Source organism: Scyliorhinus canicula, chromosome 8, assembly GCF_902713615.1.
Source record: "Scyliorhinus canicula chromosome 8, sScyCan1.1, whole genome shotgun sequence".
In the NCBI taxonomy this organism is placed as follows: domain Eukaryota; kingdom Metazoa; phylum Chordata; class Chondrichthyes; order Carcharhiniformes; family Scyliorhinidae; genus Scyliorhinus; species Scyliorhinus canicula.
Genome location: NC_052153.1, coordinates 192,490,339 through 192,516,774, shown reverse-complemented (window position 1 = coordinate 192,516,774; position 26,436 = coordinate 192,490,339). Strand labels below are relative to the sequence as shown.

At 54.1% G+C, this 26,436-nt stretch overlaps 1 protein-coding gene across 3 annotated transcripts in view; it reads right to left on the bottom strand.

The window, feature by feature from the left end:
- The window catches only part of LOC119970772 (pikachurin), a 179,106-nt gene that overhangs the window by 89,484 nt on the left and 63,186 nt on the right, over positions 1-26,436 (bottom strand). For 2 of the 3 annotated variants that reach the window (XM_038805930.1, XM_038805928.1), the window contains exons 7-8: positions 15,757-15,923; positions 10,981-11,046 (exon numbers count right to left, since the gene is read on the bottom strand). In XM_038805930.1, the coding sequence (XP_038661858.1) occupies positions 10,981-11,046; positions 15,757-15,923 (233 nt within the window). The remainder of the gene's footprint in view (positions 1-10,980; positions 11,047-15,756; positions 15,924-26,436) is intronic. The other variant, XM_038805929.1, reaches the window with a different exon arrangement.

Here is a 26,436-nt window from a genome sequence, read left to right as displayed (position 1 = left end):
TTTCAGGAGGGCTGAGACATCTTAGATTCTTTTATGATTGTTAGAAGTAGGCTCACATTAACACTGCAAATGAAGTTGCTGTGAAAATCCCTTAGTCAGGAGGTTTAAGGAGTGAATTCTAGAGCTGAGGCCCAAGGCCCAGCCACCGATGGCGAAGAGGTTTAGTGAGGGAATACCAATCCAAGAATTTCTAGTCAGAGGAATGGACTGATAATGCAACCAGTCCTTGTCTTGGATAGCAACAATATACATCGCAGGTTCCCACCATCGCCCGACATCTTACTCACTTGCTTTCTCCATACGCGAGATCCTATCTTCTCCCCATGTCCCCCACCGACCTTCTCACTATTACCCTCATTCCATTGATCGCCCATGATATATGTCTAACTCTCTCTCAGCCCAAACCGATTCATTGTCCATCACTGGGAACCCATTTCACAGCTGCGTTGCTGCGTGATCGATAAGATCTACTTACAGGACCCCTTCCTACTCCTGACATTCCTAACTCCCACCGGTGGTCGCTGAGATTTGAACAATTTGGCTGGATAAACCTTTTCCTACAGCATTCCGCCCGATCTTCTCTGGAGTGTGATCCAGCGGACTTGCGTTAAAGTCTGCTGGATGGCGTGTTTAGTTGGGGTGTCTCTTGCCACTGCATCGCCCCATTCAACAGCAGTTTGCTCGGTTTTATTTGAACTTGGTGAGATTCTCTCTGCCAAGGCCTCATTTAGGGAGATACCCTGCTGGCGAACTTCAAAAGACCCTCCGCAGATCGGGGTGCCATTTTGGAAGGTGCCGTTACACCTGGTGCACGTTTGTGTGGACCAGTACTAAATTACACCCCGGAAAGGTCTCCAAGGTGTGGCCATTAGTCCCGAGCGCTGGGTGAATGCTGGAAAATGGGATTAGAATAGATAGGCGCTTGATGGCCAGCACAGACACAGTGGGCGAAGGGCCTCTTTCTGCGCTGTACGACTCTATGACTCCTTTTGGAAGAAACAATATTCTCCGCTGCTTTGTGGAAACACGGGCTGAAAACTTAATCTTAGTCAGAACTCCTGTCTGGAGTCAACAAGGAGGAAATCAGGGCCGGGTGTGAAATGATTAACTGTTATATCCTGCCCAGACAAAGCTCTCCTCCGTTGTGTCTCTCTAATACAGGGAGCAGCTGCTGGGAAGGAGAGTCTCGGCTTACACTGAACACAGGAATGGTCTCAGAGAATTGGAAAACCTTTAATATTGTCCCAAAGCTTAAAACCATCGGAAAGCAGACTGAGGCTACCTTGGGCCTTGATGTTTGTTGATGTGTGTTTTCATGGAATAATTGAGCAGCAATTAGAAATTCAATTCAACTTGGGAGACTGATTTAGGACCAGCGTGTTTCAGACGGAGAGAATGAACGCTGCTGTGAACGTTCCAGCTCACAACAATTCTCCTTCCCCCTATCATACCCCGTGCTCACTGACCTGCACCGGCTCCAGTTCAACAATATCTCGATTTTTACATCCTCATTCTTGTTATCAAGCCCCTCTGTGGCCTAATCCTCTCTATCTCTGTAACCTCCTCCAACCCCAAACCCCTCCCTATCTCTGTAACCTCCTCCAACTCCAAACTCCTACCTATCTCTGTAACCTCCTCCAGCCCCACACCCCTCCCTATCTCTGTAACCCACTCCAGCCCCACACCCCTCCCTATCTCTGTAACCTCCTCCAGCCCACACACCCCTCCCTATCTCTGTAACCCACTCCAGCCCCACACCCCTCCCTATCTCTGTAACCTCCTCCAGCCCCACACCCCTCCCTGTCTCTGTAACCTCCTCCAGCCCCACACCCCTCCCTATCTCTGTAACCTCCAGCCCCACACCCTTCCCTATCTCTCTAACCTCCTCCAGCCCCACACCCCTCCCTATCTCTGTAACCTCCTCCAGCTCCACACCCCTCCCTATCTCTGTTACCTCCTCCAGCCCCACACCCCTCCCTATCTCTGTAACCTCCTCCAGTCCCCACCCTTCCCCATCTCTGTAACCTCCTCCATCTCCACACCCCTCCCTATCTCTGTAACCTCCTCCATCCCCCTCACCCCTTCCTATCTCTGTAACCTCCTCCAGCTCCACACCCCTCCCTATCTCTGCAACCTCCTCCAGCCCCACACCCCTCCCTATCTCTGTAACCTCCTCCAGCCCCACATCCCTCTATATCTCTGTAACCTCCTCCAGCCCACCACACCCCTCCCTATCTCTGTAACGTCCTCCATCCCCTACATTCCTCCCTGTCTCTGTAACCTCCTCCAGCCCTTCCAACCCTCCCTATCTTTGTAACGTCCTCCAGCCCCACATCCCTCCCTATCACTGTAACCTCCTCCAGCCTCACAGCCCTCCCTATATCTGTAACCTCCTCCAGCCTCATAACCCTCCCTATTGCTGTAACTTCCACCAGCCCCACACCCCTCCCTATCTCTGTCACCTCCTCCAGCTCCACACCCCTCCCTATCTCAGTAACCTCCTCCATCTCCCACACCCCTCCCTATCTTTGTAACCTCCTCCATCTCCCACACCCCTCCCTATCTTTGTAACCTCCTCCATCTCCACAGCACTCCCCATCTCTGTTACCTCCTCCAGCCCCACACCCCTGCCTATCTCTGTAACCCACTCCAGCCCCACACCCCTGCCTATCTCTGTAACCCACTCCAGCCCCACACCCCTCGCTATCTCTGTAACCTCCTCCAGCCCCACACCCTTCCCTATCTCTGTAACCTCCTCCAGCCCCACACCCCTCCCTATCTCTGTAACCTCCTCCAGCCCCACACCCCTCCCTAACTCTGTAACCTCCTCCAGCTCCACACCCCTCCCTATCTCTGTAACCTCCTCCAGCCCCACACCCCTCCCTATCTCTGTTACCTCCTCCAGCCCCACACCCCTCCCTATCTCTGTAACCTCCTCCAGTCCCCACCCCTCCCCATCTCTGTAACCTCCTCCATCTCCACACCCCTCCCTATCTCTGTAACCTCCTCCATCCCCCTCACCCCTTCCTATCTCTGTAACCTCCTCCAGACCCACACCCCTCCCTATCTCTGTAACCTCATCCAGCCCCCCACCCCTCATTATCTCTGTAACCTCCTCCAGCCCCACACCTCTCCCTATCTCTGCAACCTCGTCCAGCCCCACACCCCTCCCTATCTCTGTAATCTACTCCAGCCCCACATCCCTCCATATCTCTGTAACCTCCTCCAGCTGCATAACCCTCCCTATCTCTGTAACCTCCTCCATTCCCACACCCCTCCCTATCTCTGTAACCTCCTCCTGCCCCACATCCCTCCATATCTCTGTAACCTCCTCCAGCCACCACACCCCTCCCTATCTCTGTAACCTCCTCCATCCCCTACATTCCTCCCTGTCTCTGTAACCTCCTCCAGCCCTTCCACCCCTCCCTATCTTTGTAACGTCCTCCAGCCCCACACCCCTCCCTATCACTGTAGCCTCCTCCAGCCTCACACCCCTCCCTATATCTGTAACCTCCTCCAGCCTCATAACCCTCCCTATTGCTGTAACTTCCACCAGCCCCACACTCCTCCCTATCTCTGTAACCTCCTCCAGCCCCCCTCCACCCCTCCCTATCTCTGTAACCTCCTCCAGCCTCATAACCCTCCCTATCTCTGTAACCTCCTCCAGCCTCACACCCCTCCCTATCTCTGTAACCTCCTCCAGCCTCATAACCCTCCCTATCTCTGTAACCTCCTCCAGCCTCATAACCCTCCCTATCTCTGTAACCTCCTCCAGCCTCACACCCCTCCCTATCTCTGTAACCTCCTCCAGCCTCATAACCCTCCCTATCTTTGTCACCTCCTCCAGCCCCACACCCCTCCCTATCTCTGTAACCTCCTCCAGCCCCACACCCCTCCCTATCTCTGTAACCTCCTCCAGCCCCACACCCCTCCCTATCTCTGTAACCTCCTCCAGCCCCACACCCCTCCCTATCTCTGTAACCTCCTCCAGCCCCACACCCCTCCCTATCTCTGTAACCTCCTCCAGCCCCACACCCCTCCCTATCTCTGTAACCTCCTCCAGCCCCACAACCCTCCCTATCTCTGTAACCTCCTCCATCCCCCTCACCCCTTCCTATCTCTGTAACCTCCTCCAGCCTCATAACCCTCCCTATCTCTGTAATCTCCTCCAGCCCCACACCCCTCACTATCTCTGTAACCTCCTCCAGTCCCACACCCCTCCCTATCTCTGGTAACCTCCTCCAGCCCCACAACCCTCCGAGATATCTACACTCCTCTAATACCGGTCCCTTGAGTGCCCCTAATTTATCTTTCTCCACAATTGGCGGATGTGCCTTCAGCTGCCTCGGTCCTCAATAATAATAATAACCTTTGATTGTCACAAGTATGAAGTTACTGTGAAATGCCCCTCAGCTCTCGAATTCCCTTCCCGAGCCTCTCTACCTCACATCCACTCTTTACTTTACGTCCCTCATTGAAGCTCACTTCTTTGATGAAACCTTTTCACCCGCCCCCCCCCTTTGTGACTCGGTCTCTTTGCAATGATCGTTGTCTGAACATAACCTGCAGGGCAACAGGAAAAAGGCAGGAAAGTGGGACTTGATGGAGAGTTCCCCTTGCACAGGGGTAGCATGGGTACAGTGGACCAAATGGCCTCCATCCTCTGATTCTTTAACAGTGTTACAGTGACAAAGATTCTTGCTGTTGTCAGCATGTCCAAATCTTGGGGGGATTTAATGAAGCTATTATGCCAACCCTCGTGATGAAGGACGTGATTCGTTGGAAGATAATTAGATGAGGTTAAATAAACCACCATTAGACAACAGGAAATGGGGAATTGGGATCAGTGATGTTCCTGCTAACTGGGTATCTGTGGTTGGGAATGTGCTCAACGTTTGCTGTTTAACTCACACTGTCCAGAATGACTTCTCAAATAAGGGAGTGGGCAGACCTCACCCATCCTGCAACAGGGGTCCTGTAAATCTAAACCCAAGCCGCCCCCCTCCCTCCAGGGTGGTCTTATTCCGTTCTGAGTGCCAAGAGATGCCACCCTTCTCTATATGAAGAAAGGACTTGCTTTTTCTTTGTGCCTTTAGCAACCATGGGACATCCTGAAGCATTTTACAGCCAATGATGTACGTTCTGTTGTTGTGAGGCTGGACGTCAGTCGCCAATGGAGCATAGAATCCAGTTGCGAGAGCTAAATTTGGTACTCTTTTCCGGGAAGAACAATCTTCCTCTGCCATCCCCATCCCATGCCATTTTCACGCGCCCATTCCGGCCTCAGCTTCAAGGTCCACGCGGGCCACCACCGAGGTTGGGATCGCCATTGTGAGGACATGGGAAAATCGCATTGGAACCTGCAGGCCTATTTTCCTTTGCTGGTCGGAATTTTGCAACCCCTCAAAACACGCACTTCCTTTGAGAGTTCCTGACCACTCGAGCGGAGGTCTGCTAAGGAGTCAGGAGTACTCTGAAAGATAAGTATAAGAATGTTTTGGCAGCTTCAAATGTCACTATTAGGTGCTGCATGGTAATGTGTGTGAGTTTTAAATGCAGTTGTACATCATAGAGATCTGTCCTGCAAAGGGAAGTTGACCTTAAGATTGGCCGACACCGTGTCATTCCTGTCATGCATCAGCAAAAGTGTCATACTACAATAAAAACATAAAAGCAAAAGTCCTGTCAGCCCCTGCTGTCATGTTTTGTACTGTGATTTAAACTGGCTCACAACTCCAGCTGTTAAAAAGGGACTATTTTTGTAAGATGAAAAAAAGAATCACTCACATCGGCTCCCCTGCATTGAGTGACAGGCACTCTGTTGTGAAATAGAAATAGGACAACATTCTGCTCTGCCACTTTCAGGAAAGTAAGAAGTCTTACAACACCAGGTTAAAGTCCAACAGGTTTGCTTCAAACACTAGCTTTCGGAGCACTGCACCTTCCACAGATTCACCTGAGGAAGGAGCAGTGCTCCGAAAGCTAGTGTTTGAAACAAACCTGTTGGGCTTTAACCTGGTGTTGTAAGACTTCTTACTGTGCTCACCCCAGTACAACGCCGGCATCTCCACATCATGACTTTCAGGAAATGCAGCCGGAAGCTTTTGTTATGACAGCTGTGGCCATTATGAATGCTTGACTGGGTTTCAACAGCTAATAATAGCTTAATGTCAGCAGGTGGTCTATTGATCGAGGATGAATAAATACGGGAGTGGGCAGACCGCACCCATCCTGCAACAGGGGTCCTGAGGCCAATTGTAAATCTAAACCCAAGACGGCAATAATCACAGGCAATAAAGACGGAGCATGCCTTTGATATGGTTTCTTGTTTGTTTACAAACCCAATAGGCACTGTAAGGATTAAGACTTATTTTTGAGCTACAGTAGTTTTTTTTAACTATAAGTAATAGTCTGTTTGATTTCGGGGGTTTTGTTAGAGTATTAGAGGTTTAATATTTTTCCAATGATTATAAAATAACTTCCATTTGCTATTACATGGCTTCTGAGGCCTGTACACTGTGCATAATGTATGAGTGGTTGTGGAGTATATTTGCGGGGCGCACAGATGATCAAAGGGGAAATGAGGGGTAAAGAGTGAGGTTAATGGGCTGCTTTAAGAAATGGGGGGAACAGTGCTACCGGGTTAGAGGACCGAGGCTCACTTTCTAACCATCTTCACACCCACACGTCTCGCGCACTCCATCACTGCTCACAGCCTGCGCTGTAAACCCACCCCGGTGTGAAAAGATTAAAATCCCGGGAAAATTCACGCACAAGCGCATTTTGGACGGTGGAAAAGTGCACAAGTTGGGTTTCCCCGAGCTCTCAGAAAGATCCGGCCTACAGACAGTGTTGTGTTGTGGAAACACGGCTGCCGTTTTCTGCACAGTAAGCTCCCACATACAGCAATGTGTTAATGACCAAATCAGCTGTTTTAGTGATGTTGACTGAGAAATAAATATTCGCTCGGGGCATTGGGGAAACTCTCCTGCTCTTCTTTCAACTAGTGGCCCTGGGACCCGTCCAATCGGACAGAACGGGACTCTAATCCAAAAGGCAGCATCTCTGACAGTGCGGCACTCCCTCAGTACTGACCCTCTGACAGTGCAGCACTCCCTCAGTACTGACCCTCTGACAGTGCAGCACTCCCTCAGTACTGACCCTCTGACAGTGCAGCACTCTCTCAGTACTGACCATCTGACAGTGCGGCACTCCCTCAGTACTGACCCTCTGACAGTGCGGCACTCCCTCAGTACTGACCCTCTGACAGTGCAGAGCTCCCTCAGTACTGACCCTCTGACAGTGCAGCGCTCCCTCAGTACTGACCCTCTGACAGTGCAGCGCTCCCTCAGTACTGACCCTCTGACAGTGCAGCACTCCCTCAGTACTGACCCTCTGACAGTGCGGCACTCCCTCAGTACTGACCCTTTGACAGTGCGGCACTCCCTCAGTACTGACCCTCTGACAGTGCGGCACTCCCTCAGTACTGACCCTCTGACAGTGCAGCACTCACTCAGTACTGACCCTCTGACAGTGCAGCACTCACTCAGTACTGACCCTCTGACAGTGCAGCACTCCCTCAGTACTGACCCTCTGACAGTACAGCACTCCCTCAGAACTGACCCTCTGACAGTGCGGCACTCCCTCAGTACTGACCCTCTGACAGTGCAGCACTCCCTCAGTACTGACGCTCTGACAGTGCGGCACTCCCTCAGTACTGACCCTCTGACAGTGCAGCACTCCCTCAGTACTGGCCCTCTGACAGTGCGGCACTCCCTCAGTACTGACCCTCTGACAGTGCAGCACTCACTCAGTACTGACCCTCTGACAGTGCAGCACTCCCTCAGTACTGACCCTCTGACAGTGCAGCACTCCCTCAGTACTGACCCTCTGACAGTGCGGCACTCCCTCAGTACTGACCCTCAGTGCAGCACTCCCTCAGTACTGACCCTCTGACAGTGCAGCACTCCCTCAGTACTGACCCTCAGTGCAGAACTCCCTCAGTACTGACCCTCTGACAGTGCGGCACTCCCTCAGTACTGACCCTCAGTGCAGCACTCCCTCAGTACAGACCCTCTGACAGTGCAGCATTCCCTCAGTACTGACCCTCTGACTGTACAGCATTCCCTCAGTGCTGACCCTCTGACAGTGCAGCACTCCCTCAGTACTGACCCTCTGACAGTGCAGCACTCCCTCAGTACTGACCGTCTGACAGTGCGGCACTCCCTCAGTACTGACCCTCTGACAGTGCAGCACTCCCTCAGTACTGACCCTCTGACAGTGCGGCACTCCCTCAGTACTGACCCTCTGACAGTGCGGCACTCCCTCAGTACTGACCCTCTGACAGTGCGGCACTCCCTCAGTACTGACCCTCTGACAGTGCAGCACTCCCTCAGTACTGACCCTCTGACAGTGCAGCACTCCCTCAGTACTGGCCCTCTGACAGTGCAGCACTCCCTCAGTACTGACCCACTGACAGAACAGCACTCCCTCAGTACTGACCCCCTGACAGTGCAGCACTCCCTCAGTACTGACCGTCTGACAGTGTGCACTCCCTCAGTACTGACCCTCTGACAGTGCAGCACTCCCTCGGTACTGCCCCTCTGACAGTGCGGCACTCCCTCAGTACTGACCGTCTGACAGTGTGCACTCCCTCAGTACTGACCATCTGACAGTACAGCACTCTCTCAGTACTGACCCTCTGACAGTGCGGCACTCCCTCAGTACTGACCCTCTGACAGTGCGGCACTCCCTCAGTACTGACCCTCTGACAGTGCAGCACTCCCTCAGTACTGACCCTCTGACAGTGCGGCACTCCCTCAGTACTGACCCTCTGACAGTGCGGCACTCCCTCAGTACTGACCCTCTGACAGTGCAGCACTCCCTCAGTACTGACCCTCTGACAGTGCAGCACTCCCTCAGTACTGACCCTCTGACAGTGCAGCACTCCCTCAGTACTGGCCCTCTGACAGTGCAGCACTCCCTCAGTACTGACCCACTGACAGAACAGCACTCCCTCAGTACTGACCCCCTGACAGTGCAGCACTCCCTCAGTACTGACCGTCTGACAGTGTGCACTCCCTCAGTACTGACCCTCTGACAGTGCAGCACTCCCTCGGTACTGCCCCTCTGACAGTGCGGCACTCCCTCAGTACTGACCGTCTGACAGTGTGCACTCCCTCAGTACTGACCATCTGACAGTGCAGCAATCTCTCAGTACTGACCCTCTGACAGTGCGGCACTCCCTCAGTACTGACCCCCTGACAGTGCAGCACTCCCTCGGTACTGCCCCTCTGACAGTGCGGCACTCCCTCAGTACTGACCCTCTGGCAGTGCAGCGCTCCCTCAGTACTGACCCTCTGACAGTGCAGCACTCCCTCAGTACTGACCCTCTGTCAGTGCAGCTCTCCCTCAGTACTGACCCTCTGACAGTACAGCACTCCTTCAGTACTGACCCTCTGTCAGTGCAGCTCTCCCTCAGTACTGACCCTCTGACAGTGCGGCACTCCCTCAGTACTATACTGGAACCTTTGATATGGTTTCTTGTTTGTTTAAACACCAAGTAGACACTTCAAAGGATTAGTTAATTTGAATCTGGAGCAGTGCTTTTGATTAGTGTCAATGATAATGGGCGGGATTCTCCGTGAACCGGTGGGGTGGGAGTGGCGTGAACCACTCCGGCTCGGGCCACCCCGAAGGTACGGAATCCGCTGGACCGTCAGGGGCTAGGCCGGCACCGGAGTGGTTTGCGCCGTGCCGGCCGGCACGGAAGGGGCTTGGTGCCACGCCAACCAGCACCAAAGGGCCTCCGCTGACCGCTGCAAGTTGGCGCATGCGTGGGAGCGCCAGCGTGTGCTGGGGTCATCCCAGCGCATACACCGGGGTTCATCTCCGCGCCGGCCATCGCAGACCGTTACAGCAGCCGGCGCGGAGGGATAGAGTGCCCCCACGGCACAGGCTCGCCCATGGATTGGTGGGCCCTGATCGCAGGCCAGGCCACAGTGGGGGCACCCCCCAGGGCCAGATCCCTCCACGCCCCCGCTCCCCCACCCCCACCCCCCCACCCCCCGAGGATCCCGGAGGCCACCCTCAGAGCCAGGTCCCGCCGGGTAAGTACCTGTCGTAACATACAGCGGCTGGACCGGCCGAAAACGGGCGGCCACTTGGCCCATCGCGGACTGGAGAATCGCCGGGGGGGGATTCTCCGACCCGGCGGGGGCGGGGGGGGGGGGGGGGGGGGGGGGGGGGGGCGGAATCCCGCCCAATAAGTTAGACTATTCGAGGTTTCATACTTTTTCCAATGATTTTGAAGTAGTTCCCATTGCTATTGCATTGCTCATGAGGATTGCACATACTAGGTGAGTGGTTTTGGAAGTAATATGAGGATAGGGGGGTACAGAGGGGCGATGGGTGCTCGGAGCTGACGTGGCAGGGGGGATGGGGGTGGAATCAGCCTCGATTGCCATCTCAAGTGTCTGCGGCGGGATTTGAACCTGTGACATTCTGGCAAGTGGTAGCCACTGAGATACAGTCGAGGAATCGGCCAACCAACGTACTGCTCTCCGAACTATGGCCAATCACAATGGGGACGGCTCCCTCATTCCCTGACCCTGGAGCTGCCCAGCGTCCGTCAGCCTTCCCAAAATCCATTATCTGCAGCATTCCAAAACTCAAACGTGATCTCCATTTTCCTCTGCCAGTGAACATGCACAGGATGTGTGTGCCCAGCGCCCCCCCCCCCCCCGCCCTCCTACGTGTGTTCCCAGTGTCCATACGCCAATGCCATGCAGCTCAGAGTGACCTCCCTCTGCGCCCACGCAGACAATCAGCAGAATGAGTGTCAGCGATTGGTCAGCACGAGAGGAGGAAGCTGCCAGTTAGGGGTGCGGGAGGGGGGGGGGGTCTTGGTGTGTGTGGGTGAGAGAGGCGGGTGGAATGATGAATGGGTGCCACGCTGGTGATTTTAGATGCCGCCTGTACCTGCCAACCTGTACCCAGAGTCCACATCGTAACGGAAAGCCCGCTCTGTAGAAACCATCCACTCAGCTTGACGTCGATGGGAGAGAAACAATCGGTCAGCAAAAATAATATTCCCTTCCCCCTCCCCACAGTCACAAATCCCACCCCCGTCCCACATTCGGCCTTTTAATGTTTGTTTTCTTCTCTCTGTTAATGGCCCCCGGGCGTCACTGGCAAGATCAGAATTTATTGCCCGTCCCTAATTGCCCTTCAACTGAGTTGACTCGCTCGGCCATTTCAGAGGGGCAGTTCAGAGTCAACCACATTGCCGTGTGGGTCTGGAGTCACGTGTAGGCCAGACCGGGTAAGGACGGCAGATTCCCCTCCCTAAAGGACATTAGCGAACCAGATGGGTTGTTATCGCAATCGACAATGGTTTCATGGTCACCGAGACTAGCTCTCGATGACTAGTCCAGTGATATTACCAGCGCAGCAGCATTTCCCAATCCCACACCACAGTACTGGGCCTCTGGGGTGGATGATGACGTGGGGGGTGTGGACATTGCACCACTCGATGCAGCACAGCTGTGTGCGACGCAGGCAGAATGGGAAGGAGAGTTACACTGACATTCACAAACTCACTGACGCACAAGAACATGAGGAACAGGAGCAGGAGGCCATTCAGCCTCTTGAGCTGCTCCATCATTCAGTAAGATCATGTCCAAAACTGTCTCAATTCCACCCTCCCGCACAATCACCTTAATTCCCTAAAATCTATCAATCTCTGACTTGAATATACTCAGTGACTGAACTTCCACAGCTCCCACAGGTAGATAATGCCGAAGATTCACAACACTATGAGTTGAAGAAATTGCTACATGGTCGGCAGCTTATCCCGAAACTGCGCCCCGACTGGGTTTCCGAGGAGTTTGAAGCAGGTCAGGATCACTGTGAAGCAGATCGGGAGGAGAGTGAAGCAGATTAGGATCACAGTGAAGCAGACCGGGAGGAGGGTGAAGCACGTCAGGATCACTGTGAAGGAGAGTGAAGTAGATCAGGATCACTGTGAAGCAAGTCAGGAGGAGAGTGAAGCAGATCAGGATCTCTGTGAAACAGACCGGGAGGAGAGTGAAGCAGATCAGGATCAATGTGAAGCAGACCGGGAGGACAGTGAAGCAGATCGGGAGGAGAGTGAAACAGGTCAGGATCAATGTGAAGACACCGGGAGGAGAGTAGAGCACATCAGGTTCACCGTGAAGCAGACCGGGAGGTGAGTGAAGCATACCAGGATCACTGTGAAGCAGACCGGGAGGAGCGGTGAAGCATATCAGGATCACTGTGAAGACCAGGAGGAGAGTGAAGCAGATCAGGATCACTGTGAAGCAGACCGGGAGGAGAGTGAAGCAGATCAGGATCAGTGTGAATCAGACTGCGAGGAGAGTGAGGCAGATCAGGATCACTGTGAAGCAGACCGGGAGGAGAGTGAAACAGATCAGGAAGACATTGAAGCCGGTGAGGATCAATGTGAAGCAGACCGGGAGGAGCGGTGAAGCAGATCAGGATCACTGTGAAGACCAGGAGGAGTGTGAAGCAGGTCTGTATCACTGTGAAGATTCTGGGAGGAGAGTGAAGCAGATCAGGAACACTGTGAAGCAGACCGGGAGGAGAGTGAAGCAGATCAGGATCACTGTGAAGCATCTGGGAGGAGAGTGAAGCAGATCAGTATCACTGTGAAGCAGACCGGGAGGAGAGTGAAGCAGATCAGGATCGTTGTGAAGCAGGCCGGGCGTAGAGTGAAGCGGATCAGGATCACTGTGAAGAGACCGGGAGGAGAGTGAAGCAGATCAGGATCACTGTGAAACAGACCGGGAGGAGAGTGAAGTAGATCAGGATTACAGTGAACAGACCGGGAGGAATGTGAAGCAGATCAGGATTACTGTAAAACAGATTGGGAGGAGAGTGAACCAGGTCAGGATCACTGAAGAGACCGGGAGGAATGTGAATCAGATCAGGATCACTGTGAAGTAGACCGGGAGGACAGTGAAGCAGATCAGGATCACTGTAAAGCAGACTGGGAGGAGAGTGAAGCAGATCAGGATCAGTGTGAAGCAGACCGGGAGGACAGTGAAGCAGTTCAGGATTAATGTGAAGCAGACCGGGAGGAGGGTGAAGCAGATCAGGATCACTGTGAAGCAGACCGGGAGGAGAGTGAAGCAGATCAGGATTAATGTGAAGCAGACCAGGAGGAGGGTGAAGCAGATCAGGATTACTGTAAGGCAGACCAGGAGGAGAGTGAAGCAGATCAGGATCACTGTGAAGCAGACAGGAGGAGAGTGAATCAGATCAGGATCAATGTGAAGCAGACCGGGAAGAGATTGAAGCTGGTGAGGATCACTGTGAACCAGACTGGGAGGAGAGTGAAGGTCAGGATCACTGTGAAGATACCAAGAGGAGTGTGAAGCAAGTCTGTATCACTGTAAAGATTCTGGGAGGTGAGTGAAGCAGACCAGGATCACTGTGAAGATTCTGGGAGGAGAGTGAAGCAGGTCAGGATCACTGTGAATCAGACCGGGAGGAGAGTGAAGCAGATCAGGATCACCGTGAAGCCTCTGGGAGGAGGGTGAAGCAGTTCAGGATCACTGTGAAGCAGACCGGGAGGAGAGTGAAGCAGATCAGGATCACTGTGAAGCAGACCGGGAGGAGAGTGAGGCAGGTCAGGATCAATGTGAAACAGACCGGGAGTAGAGTGAAGCAGATCAGGACCACTGGGAAGCAGACCAGGAGTAGAGCAAAGCAGATCAGGATCACTGTGAAGCAGACCGGGAGTAGAGTGAAGCAGATCAGGACCACTGAGAAGCAGACCGGGAGTAGAGCGAAGCAGATCAGGATCACTGTGAAGCAGACCGGGAGGAGAGTGAAGCAGGTCAGGATCACTGTGAAGGCACTGGGAGGAGTGTGAAGCAGATCAGGATCAGTGTGAAGCAGTCCGTGAGGAGAGTGAAGAAGATCAGGATCACTGTGAAGCAGACCGGGAGGAGAGTGAAGAAGATCAGGATCACTATGAAGCAGACCAGGAGGAGAGTGAAGGAGATCAGGATCACTGTGAAACAGACCGGGAGGAGAGTGAAGCAGATCAGGATCACTGTGAAGTAGACCGGGAGGAGAGTGCAGCAGATCAGGATCACTGTGAAGACTCCTGGAGGAGGGTGAAACAGATCAGGATCACTGTGAAGCAGACCGGGAGGAGGGTGAAGCAGATCAGGATCACTGTGAAGCAGACCGGGAGGAGGGTGAAGCAGATCAGGATCACTGTGAAGACTCCTGGAGGAGGGTGAAACAGATCAGGATCACTGTGAAGCAGACCGGGAGGAAAGTGAAGCAGATCAGTATCAGTGTGAAGCAGACCGGGAGGAGAGTGAAGCACATCAGGATCAGTGTGAAGCAGTCCAGGAAGTGATTGCAGCCGGTGAGGATCACTTTGAAGCAAACCGGGAGGAGAGTGAAGCAGGTCAGCATCACTGTGAAGAGACCGGGAGGAGACTGAAGCAGATCAGGATCGCTGTGAAGCAGACCGGGAGTAGAGTGAAGCAGATCAGGATCACTGTGAAGAGACCGGGAGGAGAGTGGAGCAGATCAGGATCACTGTGAAGCAGACCGGGAGGAGAGTGAAGTAGATCAGGATCGCTGTGAAGACTGGAAGGAGAGTGAAGTAGATCTGCCCAACTGCCGACTTACAAATTGCACGGGCAATGTAATATTCCGGGAAATGGGGCAAATAATCCCCATCATTGGCTCATGCACTGTCAGTGAGCATGCTGCCAATCTGCGCCTGTGCCCACCAACTCAAATATCGCATGGGTGCGGAATGACGTTGGGCGAGCACCCACCCAGGACACGTAAAATTCTACCCAGGAGAACGACATCGCCTGGAGGTTACCCTCTAAGTTACTCACCACCCTGATTTGGAAATATATTGGGCTTTCCTTCACTGTCGCTTGGGCAAAATCCTGGAACTCCCTCCCTAACAGCGCAGTGGATGTACCTACCCCACATGGACTGCAGCTCACCATCAACTTCTTGAGGGCGGTTAAGGATGGGTAATAAATGTTGGCCTGGTCACATCCCATAAGCGAACATTACGAAATTGGGCTGAATGTCCTTCTGTGCTGTAAATATTCTACGATCCTGAATGGCCACAATTGGACACTGGTGACTGCTCCTGTACAAGGGCTCCTTCTCCAATCACCTCAGACTATTGACTGCTGAGGTACCTGGGCCACTGGGCCCATTCATGAACATTTGCATCTACAAGCTCCAGATGATTGGCCATTGGAAAGATAAAAGTGACCGTCTTTGAAATAACTCTTTCAGACTAAATCCTCTCCTGTGGCCTCATGCATATAGTGTGGGGAGGGTGGTCGCTGTGTCATCCCAGAATGCACTCAGTGGACATATCAAACCCGCAGGTGCTTTTTTTTGGCACCTTGTGTTTACTTTCGCTTTTCAGACTTTGACAATGAGAGACTGATTCCTGGTTTGACCAGGCTCCAAGTCTATGTGCTTCACTCTTAACTGCCCTGTGAAATGGCCAGGAGGGCAGGGGAACTAAGAGAGGGTAAAGGTCACAAGGCCCGTTCCGTAGCTGGCTCGGTTGTCAAGAGGCTCCAGAGGCCTGCTAGGCCCCCGACTAAAGTAGGGATGCGGCCTGTTCATAGAAACAGGGCCCGAAACCTCTCCTCGCCTCTTTTTCACAAACAGGCCCTGCCCAAGAATGTTGATTGAACTGTTTGAACTCACCGAGCGTCTTGACGGCGTTGCTGGGTTCGCTCTGTGAGCTCGAACCATGGGCATTGACGGCTCGGACTACAAACTGGTACTGCGTGTCCGCCTCCAACCCCTTGATCACCATGGATCCTGACTGGACTCTTTCCCCGATCAGTGTCCAGCTGTCATTAAGTTCAGACCTAGGGAGAAAATCAGGTCAGAAAATAAACCTCACCACATCCTTCGGAAGTAAAGTAACCGAGCCTCACACAACGAGGGGGGGAACCAGCAAACTGGCTGGAAATTCGATAAAATTGAAAGATGCAAAATCCCGTTGGAAGTATTTTATGTGCAAATGGACTAGCAGAGAGTGATGGAGCTTCTTAACGGAACTGGCCTCTTCGAAAGGGAGTTACATAAACCGGAGGCCGGAATTGTGCAGGAGAACTGGAGATGACGCTGGGGTCACCTGGGGTTACCTGCAATACTTTGGGGTTTAGCGGAGATACCTGAAAATTTCAGGTTATAGCGAGCGGGAATTGCCGCGAGCTTCCGGGCGCTTGGCCCAGCGGGATCGGCAACGCCATCCAACGTTAATTGGCTCACTTAACGAGGCCTCACGGGCTTCTCGCCGCAAATGACGGTTCGCCAACCGATTCGCCGGCACCGGGCACGCCAGCCCCCCCCGCTAACAAGGTCGAGCAGCACTGAAACTCCGTTTGCTCAGCCAACCCCAGCCAGCTCACAACAATGGCACGGAGGAATCCGGCCCTCAGATTTGGGATGCTGGCCTGGGTAGGCTGCTAGACGCCGTGGAGGCCGGGAAGGATGTTCTGTTCCCCCGAGGGTCCCCGAGGGTCAGCCACAGGGCAGCCAGTGCTGCCCGGGCCATGGTGGCAGCGGCTGTGAGCATCGGGAGTGTGACCAGGAGGACTGGCCTCCAGTGTCGGAAGAAGGTCAACGACCTGCACCGGGCAGCTCGGGTGAGTAGACACCAAAGCCTCCCCCCCCCCCCCCCCCCCCACCCAGAGACCTCTAACCCTCCCAACCCCCATGGGAGCATCTACCCCCCCTTCCCCTTCAACCCATAGAACATAGAACATAGAACAGTACAGCACAGAACAGGCCCTTCGGCCCTCGATGTTGTGCCGAACAATGATCACCCCACTTAAACCCACGTAACCCGTATACCCGTAACCCAACAATCCCCCCATTAACCTTACACTACGGGCAATTTAACATGGCCAATCCACCTAACCCGCACATCTTTGGACTGTGGGAGGAAACCGGAGCACCCGGAGGAAACCCACGCACACACGGGGAGGACGTGCAGACTCCGCACAGACAGTGACCCAAGCCGGGAATCGAACCTGGGACCCTGGAGCTGTGAAGCATTGATGCTAACCACTATGCTACCGTGAGGCCCCACTATGCTACCGTGAGACCCCTTCCAACCATTCCTCCACCCTCTCCTGCGTCAAACCCCCCCTCCCCCGAAACCCCTCCGTCACACTGCCCCCCCACCCCCCCCCACCACCACTGTGAACCATGCTTGTGGCTAACGATGCCCTCTCTGTGGATCCTCAAGAAAAGCTCGCCCACAATGGGCGGGAGAGGGCCCAGTCTTGCGATGGGGTGCCAGACATCAGGATTCTCACCTCCTTGGAGGACCGGGCCCTCGAGGTGACCGGTGTGGCCGAGGACACAGCTGTCATCCCCATCCGCCACCAGCACGGAGACGCACACCTTTGTGGGTCACGTTAGTGGTCAGGCTTCGGTGGCACAATCTGGTGAGCACCACACAGCTGCTAATGTACATCTGGTGCAGGCAGGAACCCCCCAGGAACCCCCAGGCCAGACAGCAGTCAGAGGGCTGCTGGATCCCAGGACCCAGCTGGGTCCCAGCCTGATGCTGAGCCTCTGGTACAGGGTTTCCCGGAACTGATGGAGACGTTAGGGAGTGGCCGGGATGTTCAGAGAGAGATGTCAGCATCACTAAGCAGATTCGAAGCCGATTGGAGGAGGCCCAGAGGCTAGGGGGTGCAGGAGATGGCGCTGGAAATGAGTGGCACTGAGGCCAACACTGCCAGGGTGGCGACCACAGTGCCTGGTGCACGATGTTGGCACCATGAGTGAAGGTGTCCAAGGTGTCTCGTAGTGGGGGTGGATCATGAATGATGGTCTCGGCAGAACGTCCGACTTGCTGGGCGATGTGACCCAGTACCAGGCCGTCCTTGATGAGGTTCTGCGGGATGGGTATGGCCGCGGCACTTCAGAGCTTGTTCCAGTCACTGAGGAGCATCGCCGAAGGGATCAACACGATGGTACGGACCATGGGGAACCATTAAGCCGGTCCTAAGGTGAACCAAAGGGCTCTATGGGCACCGACCGGGAGGAGGGGGCACAGGGTGGCAACACAGATCCATCTGAAGGAGAGGCAATGGTGACCACCAGCTCCCCCGGGTTCCACCCCTCTGATGAGGCCTTGTCTCGGGGTCAGCACACGGGGAAAGAGCCCCCAGAGGACGCCCGCCAGGGGCATCGAAGGCCACGGGATGAGGTAAGCAGCTGGCAGCCTCTACCTCAGATGTGTGATACACCTAGATGTAGCGGTAGAGCTAGGAGGGCCAAGCACATCGAGGATCACTGAGGGGGTGGGAGGGTAGGGAGGGGGTGAGGGAGTTGCACCATTGGGAGGGTGGGGAATTGTCAAACACAATAAACACCATTGTGCACAACCAGTATGATGCCCCTTTCGCTTTCGTGCGCAATGCGACCTCTGGAACCTTTGCCCATCTCTCCTGGCATCCCCCCCCCCCCCCCCCCCCCCCCCCCTTCCTGTGGTGCTCACCCACCCTCTGGCCGTGGAGATGTCCCCCTCTGCTGTGTCCCATCCCCTGGGTGTTCGGATGTTTTGTGTGTGGTGTTGCCTCCCACAGTGATCAGGCACAGTGTCCAGGCATCAAGGTGTGAATGGGGCTGGGGAGGTAGGGGGCTGCCGCGGGGGCCTCGGAGATCGGGACACCCGGATCTCCCGCAACACTGAGGAATTCCAGCAAGCAGAACTCCTCGGTGCGCAAAACGGGGCCACGTGCAGCCGCAGCTAACACAAGCGCCGCGCCGGGAAATACGCGGCTGAACATTCGTCCCCATTTAGTTAAATCGCGCCCTGCATTTTTCTCAAAGAAATTTCCAACCATTAAAACCAAAGGAAAGATACTTGACGCTGAAAGCTGTTAGCGTTCTGTGCCAAAGTGCTTGCAGCAATTGACAATTATCGCATAATGAAACGGATGTCTGACAGCTAATCCAGGATTAAACTATTACGCGTGGACCTTAAGTGCCTCAAAATAGGCTCATTACGTCAGATCAGATGCTAACTTGCTGGCTCCTCTTCTGTCTCTTATCTTCAGCAAACGCAACAGCGTTTATGCATTTCAGTGAAGAGACAGCGAGATGTTAACCAGTGAGTCGGCCGCACACCTTGCTCGGTAAGATTCCAATTCGCTGCTTGTAATGGTGTCCCAGGCCCCTGACTTTACACAGGAATGAAGAGGAGGAGGTTGGTCCAACTGGCAGTTAAAGGGAAAATGATGGCCCCACGCAGGAAACAAAGAAAAAACACCACAGCCAAAAATCCAGGGATTAAAGGATTAAAAGAGTTTATCAGATTTGTGCTGAGTTTGTAAGGAAAGCCCCCAGAAACAGGAGTGTTGCGCAATAGAGCTGCCAGATGACAACATGGAATGATGGGCCTGGGATGAATGGTCGGAGAGGGAGTTTTTTTTAATGAGTTCTCGGAATAGAATTTACAGTGCAGAAGGAGGCCATTCGGCCCATCAAGTCTGCACCGGCTCTTGGAAAGAGCACCCCACCCAATGTCCACACCTCCACTCTATCCCCATAACCCAGTAACCCCACCCAACACTAAGGGCAATTTTGAACACTAAGGGCAATTTAGCACGGCCAATCCACCTAACCTGCACGTCTTTGGACTGTGGGAGGAAACCGGAGCACCCGGAGGAAACCCACGCACACACGGGGAGAACGTGCAGACTCCGCACAGACAGTGGCCCAAGCCGGGAATCGAACCTGGGACCCTGGCGCTGTGAAGCAATTGTGCTGACCACCATGCTACCCTGCTGCCCTGATGGGGTCAGTCTGAGCTTACGCCTCGTCTCCCGAGAAAGTGAAACCTGTTTCAGGCTGCTTCAGAGGGCAGCTAAGATCCAGCCATTTCAGTGCAGGACTGGAGTCACATATCGGCTCAGACTGGATAAGGGCAGAAGGTATCCTCCCACTCACGTTCCTAACCCTCCAACAGTGACTGCCCGTCATTGGCTGTCAGGTGCTTTGCAACCTCCTGAGGTTGTGGCGGTCGCTATACAAACGCACATCCGTTCTGAACGCATGTATGTTCAATCAGTTGGGTTTCGGTGGTGATGGGACCGTTTCACAGGCCTGGATTTTCCTGCCAGCCAGCGCGGTCAGTTTTCCCGTGGCGGATGCCGATGAACCGTTCAGGTGTCCGCCAGCTTCGGTGGGACCGTGAGATCCTGCCGATGGGAGACACCATGAAATCCCAGCCATTATCTCCTTTCCTGATCCGGGGCCTGAATATTACTTCCAGGCTGAAAAGGAACAGAATCCCACAGACCGCAATCAGTAAGGACAAACAACGTCACCTCCTCCACGATAGTCCTCAATACCGGGGCCCCGCAAAGCTGCGTAACTTAGCCCCCTATATACTCCCTATACACACACAACTGCATTGAAAAATTTGGCTCCAACTCCATCTACACGTTTGCTGACGAAACGTCCATAGTGGGTCGGATCTTGCACAATGATGAGTCAGAATACAGAAGGGAGATAGAGAACCTAGTGGAGTGGTGTAACAACAACAATCTCTCCCTCAATGCCAGCAAAACTAAAGAGCTGGTCATTGACTTCAGGAAGCAAAGTATCGAACAGCATCAACAGGGCCGAGGGAGATGGTTAACAGTTTCAAATTCACATCACCAACAATCTGTCCTGGTCCACCCACGTCGACGCTACCACCAAGAAAGCTCAACAACGTCTATACTTCCTCAGGAAACTAAGGAAATTTGGTATGTCCACATTAACCCTTACCAACTTTTACAGATGCACCATAGAAAGCATCCTATCGGGCTGCATCACAGCCTGGTATGGCAACTGCTCGGCCTAGGACTGCCAGAAACTTTTGAGAGTCGTGAACACCGCCCAGTCCATCACACAAACCAGCCTCCCATCCATTGACTCCATCTACACCTCCCGCTGCCTGGGGAAAGCGGGCTGCATAATCAAAGACCCCTCCCACCCGGCTTACTCACTCTTCCAACTTCTTCCATCGGGCAGGAGATACAGAAGTCTGAGAACATGCACGAACAGACTCAAAAACAGCTTCTTCCCCGCTGTCACCTGACTCCTAAACGACCCTCTTATGGACTGACCTCATTAACACTACACCCTGTATGCTTCACCCTCTCATGGACTGACCTGATCTCTTTGCACATCTTCTCTACTGAGTAGTACTACACTCCGTATGCTTCACCCGATGCCTGTGTTTATGTATTTACATTCTGTGTTATGTATGGCCTATGTTTCCCATCTATGGAGCGATCTGCCTAGACTGTACGCAGAACAATACTTTTCACTGTACCTCGGTACACGTGACAATGAACCCAAATCTAAGTGATCGCAGCGGGAAATTGGCGAGATGTTTTTGGGATTATTATCTCAGGCTTCTGGATTGCTGCAAGTGGCCATTACCAGCACACGATAGAACTCTAACACGGAGGGAAATGGACCCAGATCAAAGTCAGTCATGTCGAGGGGGTATGAAATTGTTTGTTGTGTTACGGAGTGTTCTGCTGTTTGTGACAGCAGCTGTTTGAAAGGAAAGTGACATAGATTTACATAGAACAGTACAGCACAGAACAGGCCCTTCGGCCCTCGATGTTGTGCCGAGCAATGATCACCCCACTCAAACCCACGTATCCACCCTATACCCGTAACCCAACAACCCCCCCCCCCCCCCCCCCCCCCCCAACCTTACTTTTTTAGGGACACTACGGGCAATTTATCACGGCCAATCCACCTAACCCGCACATCTTTGGACTGTGAGAGGAAACCGGAGCACCCGGAGGAAACCCACGCACACACGGGGAGGACGTGCAGACTCCGCACAGACAGTGACCCAGCCGGGAACTGAACCTGGGACCCTGGAGCTGTGAAGCATTTATGCTAACCACCATGCTACCGTGCTGCCCCATCATTATGGAAAGCAGGAGGAAGAGGCGTGCCAACGGAAAGAGAATGGGATAGTGGAATTACTCCAGCAAGGAGATAGCCAAGGTGCGACAGGATGAATGGCCACCGTCTGTACTCTTCACCTGCCCGCTTCCATCTTGGAAGGTCAGAGAGATTCGCTCCGACCGATGAGAGCTCCAGAACTGATCGATTGAGGTGTGTCCAAACACAGGAGGGGAACGCATAGACGGAGGGAAGGTGCAAGGAGGGAAGTTGGAGAGAAAGAAGAAGGAAGGAGGGGAGATAGAGGGAGAGGAGGCAGAGGGTTGATGGAGGGAGAGAAGACGGGGAGAGAGAGGTGAGCTGAAGAGAGTGAAGAAAGATAAGGGAAAGACAGGGAGACGGGGAAGGACGATCGAGAAAAGGATGCCATCGGGAGGGGAGTCTGAGAGAGGAGGTGGAGAGAGGGGTGATGGAGAGAGGGGAGACAGAGAGGGAACATAGAACATACAGTGCAGAAAGAGGCCATTCGGCCCATCGAGTCTGCACCGGTCCTCTTAAGCCCTCAGTTCCACCCTAGCCCCGTAACCCAATAACCCCTCCTATCCTTTTCTGGACACTAAGGGCAATTTAGCATGGCCAATCCACCTAACCATAGAACATAGAACAGTACAGCACAGAACAGGCCCTTCGGCCCTCGATGTTGTGCCGAGCAATGATTACCCTACTCAAACCCACCCTATACCCGTAACCCAACAACCCCCCCCCAACCTTACTTTTTAGGACACTACGGGCAATTTAGCATGGCCAATCCACCTAACCCGCACATCTTTGGACTGTGGGAGGAAACCGGAGCACCCGGAGGAAACCCACGCACACACGGGGAGGACGTGCAGTCTCCGCACAGACAGTGACCCAGCCGGGAACCGAACCTGGGACCCTGGAGCTGTGAAGCATTTATGCTAACCACCATGCTACCGTGCTGCCCAGTGAGAGACAGGGAAACTGAGAGGGAGGGGTGACGAAGCATTGTGGGAGATAGAGGAGAGGAGGTGGAGAGAGATATCGAGATGGGAGAGAAGGGAAATGGAGGGGATGTGATGGGAAAGGAGATGGAAGGTAGGGAGACGGGGTGGGATGGCGGAGAGAGGGGAGAGAACAGAGGGAGGGGTGATGGAGGAAGGAGAGACGGAAAGAGACATGGAGATTGATGTACGATCAATTCGACTCAAGACACATTTAGGATCCGAATAGTGGCTTTAATCTGCTAGCTGTTAACCCGGTGGTCAACTACAGAGAATGGCCGACCGCCGGGAACTCTGGGTACTTATACCCCACCTCGGAGGCGGGGCCTACTTGCCTCTCGACCAATTGGGGAGCAGTCACATGACTAGTCCCAACCAATCGGATGAGAGGCACATGACCAGCCAGAGCCAATGGGAAGCCAGTGCTCTGCACCAATGGCAGTGCTCATATCCATACCACCACAGAGATGTTGATGGGGAGATGTACAGAGGCAGGGAGACAGAGAGAGATAGAGGGACAGAGCGGGACGAGCTGGAGGGATGGAAGGTGGAGGAAGAGAAGTGGTTCCATGTTTGTGGTGAATGGGTCAGTATGTGACAAATCTCCTTGATTAACTGAACTCGGCCATTATGTCAAAGACCATTTCCTGCAATGAGCTGATTGCTGTGTTTTTATTTTAATATAAATACAAAGGGTCAGTGTTGAGAATGTCATGGGTCAAAGTCTCTGTCATTTCCTTTATGTCCAGCGGTTTGAAATTCCAACGCCGCATGCCAAGAGCTCTCTAAGACGGAGAGATCTGCAGAAGGACTGATCCTTTGGAAGGCTGGGCTGAATCACACAAACGGGCAGCCTCTTCGAACAATCACAGGCCTTGACATTTATCAGCAGATGGATTTAACAGCAGCGTGATACCAACACACTGCTCCTCTTATATTTAGCAACTGTTCACTAATAATAGGTCAAGTAGTACGAGGGAATCTTGCAGGGCCGGCTAAACACTCTTCCAGAAGCTCACAGATTCCATAAAAGACCACTCAGCCCATCAAACCTGTCCTGACCCAGTTTCTGTGCACTCAATCCTGTCAATAAACCGTTCCACAGAATATAGTTGGCTCCAAAACAGAGTTCAACACCTTTATGTCTTATGATAGATTTTTAGCACTTGAGGGCGGAGAGAGCTGATAGGAAAAAGGAGAGACAGACAGGCAGACAGGCAGGCAGACAGGCAGACAGGAAGGCAGACAGACAGACAGGAAGGCAGACAAGCAGGCAGACAGGCAGACAGACAGGCAGACAGGAAGGCAGACAGACAGACAGGAAGGCAGACAGACAGACAGACAGGCAGACAGGCAGGCAGACAGGCAGACAGACAGGCAGACAGGCAGACAGACAGGCAGACAGACAGGCAGACAGGCAGACAGACAGACAGGCAGACAGATAGGCAGACAGGCAGGCAGACAGGCAGGCAGACAGACAGGCAGACAGGCAGACAGGCAGGCAGACAGACAGGCAGACAGACAGGCAGACAGGCAGACAGACAGGCAGACAGGCAGACAGGCAGGCAGACAGGCAGACAGACAGGCAGACAGACAGACAGACAGGCAGGCAGGCAGGCAGACAGACAGGCAGACAGGCAGACAGGCAGACAGACAGGCAGACATACAGACAGACAGGCAGGCAGGCAGGCAGACAGACAGGCAGACGGGCAGGCAAGCAGACAGACAGACAGACAGGCAGACAGGCAGACAGACAGGCAAACAGGCAGACAGACAGGCAGGCAGGCAGACAGGCAAACAGGCAGACAGACAGGCCGGCAGGCAGACAGGCAGACAGGCAGGCAGGCAGACAGACAGACAGGCAGACAGACAGGCAGGCAGGCAAACAGACAGGCAGACAGACAGGCAGACAGGCAGACAGCCAGACAGGCAGGCAGGCAGGCAGGCAGGCAGGCAGACAGGCAGGCAGGCAGACAGGCAGGCAGACAGACAGGCAGGCAGACAGGCAGACAGACAGGCAGACAGACAGGCAGGAAGGCAGGCAGACAGACGGGCAGATAGACTGACAGACAGACATGCAGACAGGCAGATGGGCAGACAGACAGGCAGACAGGCAGTCACACAGACAGGCAGACACACAGACAGGCAGGGAGACAGACACAGACAGGCAGACACACAGACAGGCAGACAGGCAGGCAGACAGACAGGCAGACAGGCAGGCAGGCAGACAGACAGGCAGACAGACAGGCAGACAAACAGACAGGCAGACAGACAGGCAGGCAGACAGACAGGCAGACAGACAAACAGGCAAGCAGGCAGGCAGACAGGCAGACAGTCAGGCAGACAGACAGACAGGCAGGCAGGCAGACAGGCAGACAGACAGGCAGACAGACAGGCAGACAGACAGGCAGACAGGCAGGCAGACAGACAGGCAGACAGGCAGGCAGACAGACAGGCAGGCAGACAGACAGACAGACAGGCAGACAGACAGGCAGACAGACAGGCAGGCAGACAGACAGGCAGACAGGCAGGCAGGCAGACAGACAGGCAGACAGGCAGACAGACAGACAGGCAAGCAGGCAGGCAGACAGGCAGACAGGCAGGCAGACAGACAGACAGACAGGCAGGCAGGCAGACAGGCAGACAGACAGGCAAACAGGCAGACAGGCAGGCAGGCAGACAGGCAGACAGACAGGCAGACAGACAGGCAGACAGACAGGCAAACAGGCAGACAGGCAGGCAGGCAGACAGGCAGACAGACAGGCAGACAGACAGGCAAACAGACAGACAGGCAGGCAGGCAGACAGGCAGACAGTCAGGCAGACAGACAGACAGACAGACAGGCAGGCAGGCAGACAGGCAGACAGACAGGCAGACAAACAGGCAAACAGGCAGGCAGGCAGGCAGACAGACAGACAGGCAGACAGGCAGGCAGACAGGCAGACAGACAGGCAGGCAGGCAGACAGGCAGACAGACAGGCAGACAGACAGGCAAACAGGCAGACAGGCAGGCAGGCAGACAGGCAGACAGACAGGCAGACAGACAGGCAAACAGACAGACAGGCAGGCAGGCAGACAGGCAGACAGTCAGGCAGACAGACAGACAGACAGACAGGCAGGCAGGCAGACAGGCAGACAGACAGGCAGACAAACAGGCAAACAGGCAGGCAGGCAGGCAGGCAGACAGACAGACAGGCAGACAGGCAGGCAGACAGGCAGGCAGGCAGGCAGACAGGCAGACAGTCAGACAGACAGACAGGCAGACAGGCAGACAGACAGGCAGGTAGGCAGGCAGACAGACAGGCAGACAGGCAGGCAGACAGGCAGACAGGCAGGCAGGCAGACAGGCAGACAGGCAGACAGACAGGCAGACAGACAGACAGACAGACAGACAGGCAGACAGGCAGACAGACAGGCA